This window comes from Chamaea fasciata, unplaced genomic scaffold, assembly GCF_029207755.1.
Source record: "Chamaea fasciata isolate MVZ Bird 193981 ecotype frontalis unplaced genomic scaffold, bChaFas1.0.hap1 SCAF_3, whole genome shotgun sequence".
In the NCBI taxonomy this organism is placed as follows: domain Eukaryota; kingdom Metazoa; phylum Chordata; class Aves; order Passeriformes; family Sylviidae; genus Chamaea; species Chamaea fasciata.
In genome coordinates, this window is record NW_027094088.1 from 69,661,044 (window position 1) to 69,675,076 (window position 14,033).

Here is a 14,033-nt window from a genome sequence, read left to right on the forward strand (position 1 = left end):
TACTGACTGATGGCTGCAAGATAAAGCCTTCATCACACTTATCTGCAGGATGCAGGGTCAAGGTGGTTGTTGTGGGGCTCACCTATTGGATATCTGCAATAGAAGCCTCACCACCTGGGCAACTCCCTCTGCAGTACTCATGGTCACGAGAGGGAAATGGGGAAGGTAAGGGTTTTGTCGAGCTTTGAAGAAGCTGAACCAGCTGTGATCAGGTGAATCCCACCCGGGGTGAAACACACCCACTCAGGTGTGTTTCTTGCTGCTTTGTCATCAGTGGTAACAGGGAAAATGATAGCATTGAGCAATCTGCCTTTGGATTAAAAAGGACTAAAATGAAAATTAAATAAAGAGTTGGTTTGCTTCTTTTTTTCTCTCCTTAGGGCAGATGAGCCACCCACCGTGCCTGGACCCCAGTCTGGCTGCTGGGGAGATGCAGTCCCCCAGGATGGCAGGGAAGAAGCGAGGGCGGCCCCCGCTCCAGCCAGCGCCCATCAAAATGGCTGTTCACAACCTCTTCCCAGCGCCAGCCGGCGCTCTGCCAGTCATGAAGATCCCAAAGAAGAGAGGGAGGAAACCTGGGCACAAGGTAGGTGCATGACTTTCACATTCCTTGTCCACCTCCTGTCAGTCTTCATACATTTTCTTCTAGAATTTCAGCTGAAATGCAGGAACAGAGGAAAAGTTGTGCAAGTCTGGCACAGAGCAATGCAAAGGAAAAAAAAAAAAAAAAAGAGAAGATGGTTTCTCTTCTACCTGAGCTGGAGAAAAAACTCATAGAGTATTCTAAGTTTTAGGGGACCCATCAGGATCATTGAGTCCAGCTCCTAGTCCTATACAGGACACCCCAAGAACCGCATTATGTATATTTTCCCAAAGATTAAAGTTATTTTAATTTGGTCTCTTTGAAAATGTTTTCCACAGTGTTATGAGGGATGGCTGCACACCTTCAGGGAAGTGTTTCTCATTTGTCGCTTTCTTCTCTCTCACTAACAGTGATTAGAAATTGAACGAACTGAACAGAGAAGGAAAGGAATACAAGAGAATGGAAATAAAGGGAGAGGGAAAAAAAGCTACTTTCCCAAAGAAAAAAGAAAAGAGGGGCATTTGAGAAAAATAATTGGATTTCATTTTATTTTTCTGCTCATGGCCCAGCTCTCTGTGCAACCCTGGGGTAAAGGCAGAACTAAAGAAAGACAGGAACCTTTAGTGCCTTAAGCCCTTCTGATGCTACTGTTGGGCTGGGTCTCTCCCACCACAACCACTTGCAGTGGGCTCAGCACCAGTGGAAGCAGTGCCACTGTGATGCCTCTCACCAGGCAAAAATGGGACCGTGATGCTGAGAGAAGGAGAATTTGTTCTGGGGAGTGAAACTGGGCTACAGCTTAGGAAGGGTCTTGTATTCAGCAGATTGCTCTGGTAATCTCTCCGTCTCTGTCTCCTGCTAGCTCAGGGCACTGTACTTGTTTGCCTTGCCTTTGTTCCTTGTTTTGAAGGGGCACTGGTGCAGACATGCAGACTGTTACAGAAGGAGGGCACATTGCTGACTGTTCGAAAATCAGAACCGCTTGAGTTAGTGGTGTCAAGACAGAAAGGTGAATAAACAATCAGGGTATGCACAAGGCTGACCCAGCCTTCCCTGGAGAAGGTCGTGTCCAGGTGTTGCCTGGCTCTTCCATGGGTCTCTCCTGCTTCATAGGAAGCAACAATATCCCATGCATGGTGCTTCTGGCTGAGCTCTGGATACAGGGACCAATTGTTTGATTCCTGTGATTCTTGGATTTGAGCTTAATCTAGAGCAGGCCACTCTCATTTTTACTTTTCCTTCCTTTTCACCTCCTGCCAGACCTTCTTCCTCCCAGCCCCTAACCTCTGTCTAACAGTAGTTCAAAATAGAGATCCAAGCTAAGACTGGGGCAAATATTCAAGTGTTTTGTAAAATGTGGGGCATTGGAATACTTTTGTTTTTTCACTTCCGTATCAGGATAAAACTGCAGGATGGAAACATCTGATTTGTTTCACTTGAGGTGTTTCTTATTTCAAGTTTATTGTTAATTGTATTTCTTTATTTCAAGTAATTTGGTTATTATCAGTAAAGCTGGGTGACTTGTAGATTCTTCAGATCAAAACCATCCATGGACAATAATACTTTGGAGATGTGCTGAAATTGAGCCTTCAAGGTTTGAGACTGAGTGATTTGCCAAATATCACAATCACCTTGTATTCAGGGTTTTTCAGACCCCGTCCCTTCTGTCCCTGCTTGTCTTGGTGACCCCCATTTCTTCCTCATACATTTACATTTGATTTGTAATTTGACAAAAGAAGAGAAAATGTTGGGGAGTATGTTCTGTTCTATCCCAAATGCACTCGTCCACCTAGAAAAAAACTTTCATCAACCACCACATATATATATAAATGGGAGAAGTAATAGATTTAAATTCCTGGAAATGCTGCAGTAACACTGTGCTTTGGACCTATATGGCCGAGCATTTGATTGCTGTGTACCCCTCTTCTTCCAAAGGGACACTTTATCTCTGGCTGGGTACCACACACTCCTCCTCTTCCCCCCCAGGCACTCAGTGAGGAGGCAACAGCGTCCCTCCTTTGGCAATGGATCTGAGATGAGGTTCTTTCTTGGTGAGCATGACACATAAAAAGGCATCCTTTTATAACCAAAGGCTTAGGTGGATGGAGCTGACACTCGTAAGCTGCAGCACCCGTGGCATCTGGCCTGGTGCTGTTGATTTGGGCTGTGGGATTCATACACAATGTTTTCTGTGAGGCGCCTTTGTACGCTGTGCATTCAGCTGGGGTGAGCCCCTCTCCTTCCAAAGCACTTCCCCAGTGTGAGGCAAAGATTACATTTTTTGATAGGGAACTCTAGCTTGATTTAATTAGCTTGATAATTGTATGACTTTCAGATACCACGAGACTTAAATGCATTTTAAAAAATTACTCCCTGCCCAAATGGCAGACGACCAAATTCTTTATAGCAACCAGAGAACTGAATTATTACAGAACAGATGGAAAAATACTTCTGAATTTTTAAGAACCCAGGAATTTACAGCCTAGATTTAAATTTATTTTGACCAAGATGTGAGTAACAGACATTTTCAATCGCATGCTCTTTACAGACAGGTGACCCATTGCCTGTTTTCATTGATATTAGATCAAATATCTGTGTCTTCCTGAAATGGCATTTCATCACACTTCATCACCGAGAAAAGCCTTTTCCTTGCTATCCTGTTTATTTTTTCACAGCTTCGGCTATAAAATTTCATCAGCTGTTTTTCCAAAAACTGTTTTGTACCTTATGTGGAGCTATTTGCCATAAAACATTACATTTCCCCAAAATACAATATTCTTTCTGATTGTCTAAATCTCTTGGAAAAAGCCTATTCTGGCAGCCAGCAGGGAGGTTGGTAGATGGATGGGTTTTATTTCTCTGGCTGTGAGTGAGAGCAGCCCTGAAGAGCTGCCTAGGAAGCCTGTACAAGGGAAGGGTTTGTTAGCATCCTGCAGGGACACGCGCATGGAGCAGCACTGCGGTACAGACCATCATGTCCCTCCCAGAGGGCAACAAAGCCATGGCCCCCTTTGAGCAGCTCAAGGGCAGTTTGTCCCTCTGTGCAACCAAAACAGCTCCCACCCAGGGAGGAGGCCCCAGCCCAGACCAGCCAGGACCATCCAAGCTCCTGCCAGGTGGGGTGGGCAGTGACAGGCACACAAGTAGAGTGACAGTTTCCATTACAGGGCATAGGTTCCCCTACTGCCATAGAAGTCAATACTAATGATGATAAATAAGCAGTCAGGATTTGGACACATTGGGAATGAGATTGCACAGACAACCTTAAAGTTTATTCACCTGTCCTATGATACAGCCTTGGATTTCAAGGTTGTGTACACTCCTGTCAAGGTTACCTGCCTCATTCACTGTGAAACACTGATGGGATGTAGGAGGCTATGTGCAGACTTGCTTGCATCATTTGCTGTGCAGAAAAAAGTTATTGCATGACACAAGAAGGTGGGAAAAACCTTGGACTGTGTTTCCCTTTGCCAGCTGACCTCCCCTCTCACCCTCAGTGACTGGGCTTGTGTTATGCTGAGTCTCCTCACTCACAGCCAAATGCACAGAGCCACAGACTCCGAAACATGTTCTCAGAAGCTCTGTGCTTCCCTGGTGTAGGTTTAAAGGCAACCTTCTGTCCAGCCATTAAAAGTCCACATGGCAGGACCAGGCTGGCTCAGACACTCACCTTACTGCATGTTTGCAGGTGCTGGAGATGTTTCTCTCTCCAGCAGCAAAAGCTCTCATTTCCAGAAGGTGCCTCTGCCCTCCTGTCTGGAAGGACAAAGGCCTGTGAGGATGAGGTGAATCCCAGCCTTTTCTATTAATTGTTTTTTCAGGACAAGGGACAACTGGTATAGGGGAACAGGGAGCTATAAAAATGACAACCTGCATCTAAGTGGTTTTAAAAAACTGCAGGGAAAGATTGTATTGTGGTTCGTTGTGTTTCTTTCACATGTATTTTATTATACAGGCTGGCAGAGTTCTTATTCAGAAATAAAAAAAGTTGCCTGGAAAATGTTCTTCATCCTCTTTCATTCTTTTTTGTGGGGGACGGCACAAGTACCAGTCAGATTAATTCTGGCTTCTCTGAAGAGGTGTGCAGATCGTAACAAAAACTCCAGGACTCAGCAGAGTCATCCCCAGCCACTGCATACTCAAACTTGTAGCCAGCATCAATGGCACAAAAGCCCATTCTCTCTGCATTTAATGCATGGTGACTTTGATAAAGTAGACACATTATTTCCTACCCAAAATCCCTGATCAGCTTTCTCTGATCTCATTTCCATGGTAGAAAGTCCATAAGAGTGGGGGGTTGTTTGTAGATCTTGTTTTAAAGCAACCACTTTTACATCTCATGCTGTGCATATTAGAACTTACAATGTTTTATAGTCAAAGGCTGATTCAAATGCCTTACCACAAGGATTTCCCAATGTGCTCTGACAGATTTCCTCTGTCTCCTTTTCTCTTTCTCTCTTCTTCACTGCTTTTTTTGACTCTCACACATATGTGCTTTCTACTGGCAAGCTCTCAGTTAGTCAGCTGGTTGGTTGGGTTGGCTTTTCGATAGAGAAGACTCAGTCCAAGAAAAGACATCTTTAAATGGAATACTTTGAGATTTACACTTTGTTATATTCAGGGACTACTCAGGGTTTCAGTGGCCAGGAGGTAGCTAAGCTGTTGTTTGCTTAGTGTGCTGTCTCTTGCACTAATCAGGCATTGTTTTATTTTGATCTAACAAAGGCCAGTTCTCTACTACCCCTAATAAAATGACATTTATCTGTACCCAGAGGATGTAGAGCATACTTTGTTGCAATTAATTTTGCAGTAAATTGTTTACTAAAACAGGAAACTGCCAAGAAGGGGCTTCCACACTATAGAGTTTACACAGGCCTTGCCCTCTGTTTATTTGCTCTTGAACGTAAGCTTGCCCGGGCTCCAAGATCTAGGAGGAGAAAAAGGTCTGATGGTGCTAGTGAGGCAGTGCACAGTGTTGGGGGGACAGCACACACTCACGAGGCTCAGGGACTGAAAAGGGGACTTTTGTGCCTCTGGGACCACGAGAATGTGAGCCAATAAGGTTATTAAGGAGCCAACACACAAGTGAAGCAGAATTTGTCAGGTGTACTGCCTCAAAAATAGTATCTATAGAGAAATGTAAGTGTGAGAGCATACATGAGTTGCTAGAACCTGTCCAGAGAAGGACAATAAAACCAGTGAAAGATCTGGAGCATCAGTCTTATGAGGAGTGGCTGAGGGATCTGGGATTGTTTAGCCTGGAGAAAAGGAGGCTCAGGGGGGACCTTATTGTTTTCTACAACCATCTGACAGGAGGATGTAGCCAGGCGGGGTTGTTCTCTCTCCGAGACAATCAGCAACTGGGAAAAGGGAAATGGTCTCAAGTTGTGCTAGGGGAGGTTTAGATGGTATGTTTGGAAAAATTTCTTCACTAGAAGGGTGATCAAGCATTGGAAGAAGGGAAGTGGTGGAATCACTGTACCTGGAAGTGTTCAAATGATGTGTAGGTGTTTAGGGACATGGGGTAGTAGTGGTCCTGGGAACATTAGGGAATAATTGGACTAAATGATCTTAGAGGTCTTTTCCAACCTGAATGATTTAGTGATTCTATACATACAAGTATATATGCACATGTCTCTATAAATATATATATTTTATATAAATATTGAGTGTGCACAAATGCACATATGTATATATGTATTCTTTGTACACGTGTTTATATTTATATGATCAAAAACAAGGCCACAAGCCTAACATAAGGGCTACCCAAAGTTTCACTTTGCCTGCCTACTTTGCCATAGAAAAGTGAATAATTGATGTATTGCTATAGAACGTAATAAATCATGCTGTTTCTCACCTTCTTACACGGAATAAATCCCAAACTGGATGGAGACCTTGATTTTTGAAACTCTGTTTTCTTCCCATTCAGTAAAGCTTTCAATACCTTCTTTCACAGTATCCTTCTGGAAAAAATGTCAGGCACACAGCTGGATAAACACGTCATGCCATGGGTGAGCAACTGGCTCACCACTCAGGCACAAAGGGTTATAGGGAATGGGGTGACATCGGACTGGTGACCTGTCACTGATGGGCTTCCCACAGGGCTCCATCCTGTGCTCTTCAATACCTTCATAAATTACTTGGATGCAGGACTGGAATGGATACTGAGGAAGGTCACAGGTGATACAAAACTGGGAGGAGCTGTTGACTCCCTTGAGGGCAGGGAGACCCAGCAGAGAGACCCTGACAAATTAGAGGACTAGGCAATCATGAACCATATGAAGTTCAAAGAGGGAAAGTGCCAGATTCTGCACCTGGGATGGGGCAGCTCTGGATGCATGGACAGACTGGGGAATGAGAGGCTGGAAAGCAGTGCTGTGGAAAGGGACCAGGGAGTCCTGGTTGATGGCAAATGGAACATGAGTCAGCAGCCAGGAGGGCCAACCCTGTCCTGGGGTGCATCAGGCACAGCATTGCCAGCTGGGCAAGGGAGGGGATTGTCCCGCTCTGCTCTGCACTGGGGCGGCCTCATCTCGAGTCCTGGGGCAGGGCACCACAATATAGAAAGATATTAAACTATCGGAGAGTATCTAAAGGAGGACAACAAAGATGGTGAAGGGCCTTGAGGGGATGCTGTATGAGGAGCAGCTGAGGTCACTTGGTCTGTTCAGCCTGGAGGAGACTGCGGGGAGACCTCATTGAAGTCTTCAGCATCTTTGTGAGGGGAAGAGGAGGGGCAGACACTGGTCTCTCTGGTGAGCAGCAACGGGACCTGAGGGAATGGCATGAAGTTGTGTCAGGGAAGATTTAGGTTGGATATTAGAAAAAGGTTCTTCACCCAGGGTGTGCTGGTCACTGGCACAGGCTTCCCAGGATGTTGTCACAGCATCAAGCCTGACAGGGTTCAAAACGATTTGGACAATGCTCTCAGGCACACAGTGTGACTCTTGGGGATGGTCCTATGCAGGGCCTTGATGGTCCTTGTGGGTCCCTTCCAACTCAGCATGGTCAGTGATTCTGTAAAAACAAATTGACAGCACTTTGTTGGTGGTCATTCTTGATCCCAATTTGAAGGCAAGATGACTCTACAAAAACAGGACAACACAGGCAAGTGAGAAATGGCACTAGCCGGGGGCCAGCTCAAGGTCCCTCAATACTCTACAACTGCCGTACGGCAGGAGGTCAAATCCATAGCTTATCTCAGATGCACTTATTGAATATTTTTTCCCTCTTTCACACTGAAAATAAAAGGTTTTAGCCTGCCCCAGGGGAGGTGATGGTAAAAACTCACTTAGATGTCCCTAAGTCCAACATACTTCCCTCTCCTTTCTCAGCTTTTTGGTTTTACCATCATACTGAAACAGTGACCATTATTTTAGACATCTGTAATTCATAGTCACGGACAACAAAAATCTTCATCCAAAACAACTTCTACTGTCCACCAGGGATTGCTCAAGGTGTGGCTTGCAGGCAGTGGTCTGACTTCCTTTCTGCTTAAAATATACTTTGTACACTGTTCACTGAAAAACAACTAAAGGAAAGAAACACCTGTCAGAAGAACACTTTGGTGTAGGACATGTAAATATATAAACCAGCAAGCTGTGTGCTTGGCTTTCTTCTTTCCCTCCACTTCCCTGTTTGGAAAAGCAAGAGTGGTACCTTCAGGTCACACCCATCACATCAGTCCTTTTTAAATATGAGGACCTGATCATCATTTGACCAGTGAGATGTTGCCAGGTACTGGCAGCACAAAGGCATAGTGATATTGCACCATAAATTCACATAATGTTTCTCTTCTCTGAGCTGGGCTGCAGGTCACAAAGATCACTGGATGCAACAGTGCAGCAGTTTGTATTTACTAGCTGGTAATAACACAATCTGGACCACAGTGTGAGCTTATTTACATGGGTGTCAGCCCAGAGTAGCCTCTTGGTGCCACTGGATTTATACAAGATTTACACCCCTGCAACCAAGAGCAGAATTTGGCCCTAAATTACGATGCAGTTAAAGACCCCATGTTTCTGAGTTGTGGAGCATTGTTTACACCCACATGAAATGGGTCATAAAATGCCATTGCACTGATTTGTTGGAGTGTTAGGCTCAATTTGCTCAGGTGTAAATAACTACCCAGTGGGTGGCATAATATTTGCATCCTGTAGCTTAAGGCGTAGCTGTCTGCTGCAAATCAGTCAGGCTTCAGGCTCCAGTATCCTCCTGGGAACAGGATGGATCTTCTGGCCTGGAGAAAGTGATGCAATAGCAGATTGCTAATGAGTGGGAGTTCATGGGGCGTGACATGCATAGAATAAAATTGGAATATCTTGTGTATACTTTCATTATTTTTTGCAGCTGAAATCTCGTGTCCTGATGACTCCTTTAGCGATCTCTCCGCCGAGAAGCACGCCAGAGCCAGATATTAGTTCAATCCCCCAGGATGCAGCTACAGTACCCAACTCGGACACCCCACAGGCTCTCACAGGTACTCAGCCTCAAGTACTCCTTGACCAAGGGGTGAGCAGGAGCCACAGGCTGACAGCCAGATGTCACAGCCAGATGCTGGGGGAGCTCATGAAAATGGGGTGTTTGCAGATTAGTCTAGCAACCAGTGAAAAAGAGCAGAATTATCCTGCAAGACTGTATTTTCACTGCCATGTGTTGATATTAGTGGCAATGTCAGTTCCATTCCTCTGGAAATGTGAGCATCAAAACCCCGTGAACGCTCCATTTTATACCTAACATTTTCACCCCATCTAATTTGTTGCGATGACCAGCCTAAATCCCTGTGTGAACATGAAGTACCTGTTACAGCTGTGGGGAGAAGAACGGAGAAGCCATGGTATGAGTGTAGGCAGGGCTACCAGCACAAAAACCCCAATGCCTCATCACAGCAGCAGGCATGGCCATTTCCAAATGCAGACGGAAAACATGGCTTTACACCTTCTTTTTTTGTTTATATTACCAGAAGTAACATAGGTCAAGGCTTTTAAACTGATGTAAATTAGAAGAAAATCAACAAGACAGCTGATTTACCCTGAGATTTCAGCAGAGAAATGTATTAGATAACATTAGAATCTAAACACAACACATAAATCCCATTATTTCTTAGCTGGGATGCACAGAGGAGAAGTTTTCCATCTGCTCTGGTGCCAGAATGGTACTAAACCTAGTGACAATGACAATAATATATTTTATTCTCATTTATCCCTTCACACGCAAAGTCTGCAAAGCACTTGGCAAACACCAGCTGAGAGGATGGAGGTGCCCTGAGAGTTGTGCCCAGGGCTGTTTTTGGAGTGGGACAGAGAGGCACAGCCCACCAGCCCTGCCAGATCACCAGCGTGGCTGCAAAGGCAGGGGCTCCGTGGGTCATTTCAGGCTCAGTGGATGCAGTGCCCCACACTTCTCTCTGCCCATCCTCCTGGCACTGGCACCTTTCCTCCCTGCATCCTCCCAACGGTGTGTGCAGGTTCCAACCAGAGCAGGGCTGGCAGGAGATGAAGGGAAGCTCAAGCCAGCTTTTACCTCTCTCTCTGCTTCAAAAGGACTGTAGGGACCCTGGCTCTGCAGTGCCAGGGACTCAGCACATCGCCTGCAAGCCGCAGAGTCCCTCCCACAGCTGAGCCCTGACAAAACCAGTGGATTGTCAGGCAGAAGCCATATTCTGCAGATTTGTCAAGGTGTGGCACTCTGGGAAATCTGCATTCTGACATCCCCCTGCAATTCCTGCATGCTGCTGCTGTATTTTCAGTGCACTATCCTTTTGTTTGTTTGGCACTTGGAAGGGGTGAAGTGGAATAATGATAAGTATGATTGCTGTTATCCTCCTGTTTACCCAGGATGTACTGCCTGAGCCCCTTCTGCTGGTCCCTGTGAGATGGGGGAGCAGAGTGCACTGTGACGGTTGCACTAGATTTTCATTATGGTGATGCAAACTGTAAATTATATCCAACTTTACATAGCTGTCATCATGTCCTCCACTCTGCTTGATGGGGTTTTTTTGTCACATATCTGATTTCTGTCAGAAGATAATGTTATATTGTTTCAGAGATGACAGCTCGAGCACACTCAGCCAGCTATTATAATATGTCTCACTTTAGCCTGACTTTAGGCTGTGTCTTAGTCGCCCTTAGTTACCACAGTGCTATCCCTGCTTCCCCTGAGATGCAGTTAGCCTCAGTCAAGCTTAAAATAAGTTCATGGGAGTGAGGAGAACACTCATTTTTTTGGCTATTGCTGGCAGGCCTGATGGCATGTAGAAAAAACTGCCTTTGCAGCTTATGAGAGGAGGCATGCAGGGCTTGGCTGTGGAGAGGCTGGGGCAGACTCCCTCACCGACCCCTGTGCAGCACAGTCACGTTGTTGGAGACCCAAAATGTTGCACTGCATACCATGTACAGTTTCTCTCAACTTGATGCAGTTTGTAGAGTGTTAGGTTGAACATGGAGGGCTAGGAAACTAGATTCTCTGCCATGGCACTGTGCAGCATAACCCTCCAAAAATTATAGCTGCATTAGAGTCAGAAGAAGCAAGGATCCAAAGCCTTTCCAAAAGTCATCTCAGAGCAGGGCTTCTCACAGTGGGTCTCAATGAACAAGTCTAAAAACAGAGAAAAAAAAATAAACAACCTGAAAACACACCTCAGATTGGCATTCCCTCCTTACTGTGAAGTCACTGCTGGTAGTCACTGTTCTGCACTCCCAGTACTTTTTTCTGGTCACAAGTTTAATGGACAAGGTAGACTCAAGACAGCAGACCCCAGGCACATATAGGAGCTTTTTTAGATGTGTGTATATTATCTTAGCCTGTGACACTGAGCTAGACCTAAACTCAGCTTGCTTTGCACTGGGAATGGGTCACTAGCACAAGAAAGTCTGGCTCAGCCATCACAAATGGCAACAATTCACCAGTGAAGGAAAAAACTTAGGAAATGAATAGAAATGTAGAATGCTAGCATTTCCTAGTATACCCTCAAGACTGTTTTGTAATAACCTTGTTGGGATTTTATGTCTACAGTCTGCATTTATGTCAACAAACAAGCGAACCTGGGGCCGTACCTTGACAAAAAGAAGGTGCAGCAGCTGCCAGAGCACTTTGGACCAGAGCGGCCATCAGCAGCCCTGCAGCAAGCAGTGCAAGCCTGCATCGACTGTGCACTCCAGCAAAAGGTGGTCTTCTCCCTCATCAGGCAGGGCTATGGAGGAGAGATGGTGTCAGGTAAGGGGTTTGTGGCCAGTAGGGAAGTGCTTGAAGTCTTAACATGTTCCCCAGTCCTGACTGCCCTGGATGTCCTGTTCCCATCAGTGGGATGGCAACCACCTTTGAATATCACTTATGTCTTTGTAAAATGACCTGTTGCAGGAGTCACCTTGGTGTCAGATGAAGGACTGCTGGTAAGGTGTATTGCGGTGGTGATTCAGGCGAGAAACATGCACTCCAGAGTTTGCCTCTTACCACTCTTTGGAGCAGAGCTGAGGCCAGGGCTGAGAGCTGTTTTCATGCAGCTAGGATGGGCAGCAGGGCCAGCCCACTTCATGCCACACTTTGTCACCACAAGTACACATGCATGCCTCATGTGATGAGGGTGGGAAAATTCTGGAACAGAGTTGCCCATAGAAGTGGTGCATGCCCCAAACTCAGATATATTCAAGGTCAGGTTGGATGGGCCTTGGAGCAATCTGAGTTAGCTGAAGGTGTCCCTGGTCATTGCAGGAGGGTTGGACTAAGTCACCTGTAAAAGTTCCTTCCAGCCAAAATCTTTCTCTAACTCTGTGATTCTGTATTTCTCAAAAGGACAACCTTTATGGAATTTAGCTGTTGGTGTGTCCCCTGCCTGCAGTTCATGAGCCAAACCAGCTCTCCATTGCAGGAGTGGCAAAAGTCCCACGGCAATTCCCCATGAAGCAGGACTGCACCCAGTTTACACAAATATATCAGAGAGAATCAAAGACCAAGGGGAATTTCCCAGCAGCTCCTCATCTTCCCACAGTGGCACTTCTTGCTGTGTCCTGATGAACCTTCCATGTCCAATCCCCTGGCCTGGTTCTCAGTGTGAACATGAACTTTTCTTCTATCACAGCAGGAGTTTTGTGTCACAACATTCTTTTGGCATATGGGGAATGCAGTGGGAATGAAACAATAATGGGAATATGGGAAGAGCACTCTCCAATGAACTGCTGCAGATGAGTCAGGCACAAACACAAAGCCAAGAATTGCAAGTCCAATCAGTTTTGCAGGGACTGCAGATGCTCAGCTGTGCCACTGGGACCTTCTTTCGTGGGAGCCCAAGCTCTGGCCCTATGTGCAGCACATAAATCGTGCTTTTTCCCTCTCCTCAAGTTCTCTGTAATCACAGGTGTACCTTCCCTAAGGGACATCAGAAATACTCTGAGAGTGATCCAGGCTCGTTCACAGAAACACAAGACCGAAACAATTCAGTGCAAAGTTTAATTTTTGCCTAGTTCTGTGCTGCATATATGATTTTCATTACAATCAGGAGAGTCATATTATGCTCCAACCCTGCCAAACTCCTTGGTCTCAGCTCCTCTGAGCTGGCTCAGCTTCAGCTTCACCTGAACTAAAAGCACCTGATCAACAATTCTCCCAATTTCATGCTTCTTCTAGTCATCAAAGAGGGGTGAATTTTCTCCTAGTCATGGCATGGCTCTGCAATTGCACCTCACTCCCAGAAGCACAGATGAGTTTTGTCAGGGTCTTTCCAATCTTCCCATGGCTTGGCTCACAAGTGCTCAACCAGCTGTGGAGCATGATCCCTCACAGCAGCTCAGGAAACCTCTGAAGTTATCCCCAAATTGTAAGTCTAATGTTGCAATTTTTTCTTGTTAGTAGTGATGGGAGACTGTAGGATTGGGAAAGAACCTTCCAGGTGGAAGAGCTCAGCCATATAAAGTTGTCCTCCCTGCAAACCTGTTGAAATCGAATATGTCTTGCTACAGCTGATCCTGGTGGGTCTGTTTTGACCCTGCCATCCCTCCCATGGCTGGGATCTAATGCCCTTTTCGATTCCTAGCTAAATATGTCCCCTGACAGGTTTACACAGGAATTCTAATTGCTCTGTTCTTACCCTGAGATGTATTTCTACGAGAGCCACCCTTATCCTGCTAGGCTGAAATACACAGTTCCTTTCAGGTGAGAAAGATCACTGGATCAGTGAAAGGAGTGCAGGTGTCTTGCCATCGTCCCACATAACAGGATGGTGGTGGCTGCAGTGCCACAGGGAAAATTTCTGTTCCCCAAACATCAATGCAGTCTGCCTGTGCACTTCTGCAAGGGTGAATTCACCCTTCTACAGCCTGTATGACCAGAATGATGCCCATCAATCCATCTCAGGTTTCTCCAGAACTCTGTATAGTGGCTTTAACACTCCATTTTCTCTCCTGGAAATATTTTGTTTCACACCTTCTGGAAATATATCTGAGTTTTTCATGACTGT

The 14,033-nt window shown here is 45.6% G+C and overlaps 1 protein-coding gene across 1 annotated transcript in view; it reads left to right on the plus strand.

Annotated features, from left to right (window-relative positions):
- The first annotated feature begins 415 nt into the window (after positions 1 to 415).
- SCML4 (Scm polycomb group protein like 4) overlaps positions 416 to 14,033 on the plus strand; it is a 43,364-nt gene continuing 29,746 nt past the window's right edge. The window contains exons 1-3 of the mRNA XM_066180510.1: positions 416 to 586; positions 8,933 to 9,062; positions 11,597 to 11,797. Coding sequence (XP_066036607.1) covers positions 431 to 586; positions 8,933 to 9,062; positions 11,597 to 11,797 — 487 coding nt within the window. The 5' untranslated portion in view covers positions 416 to 430. The remainder of the gene's footprint in view (positions 587 to 8,932; positions 9,063 to 11,596; positions 11,798 to 14,033) is intronic.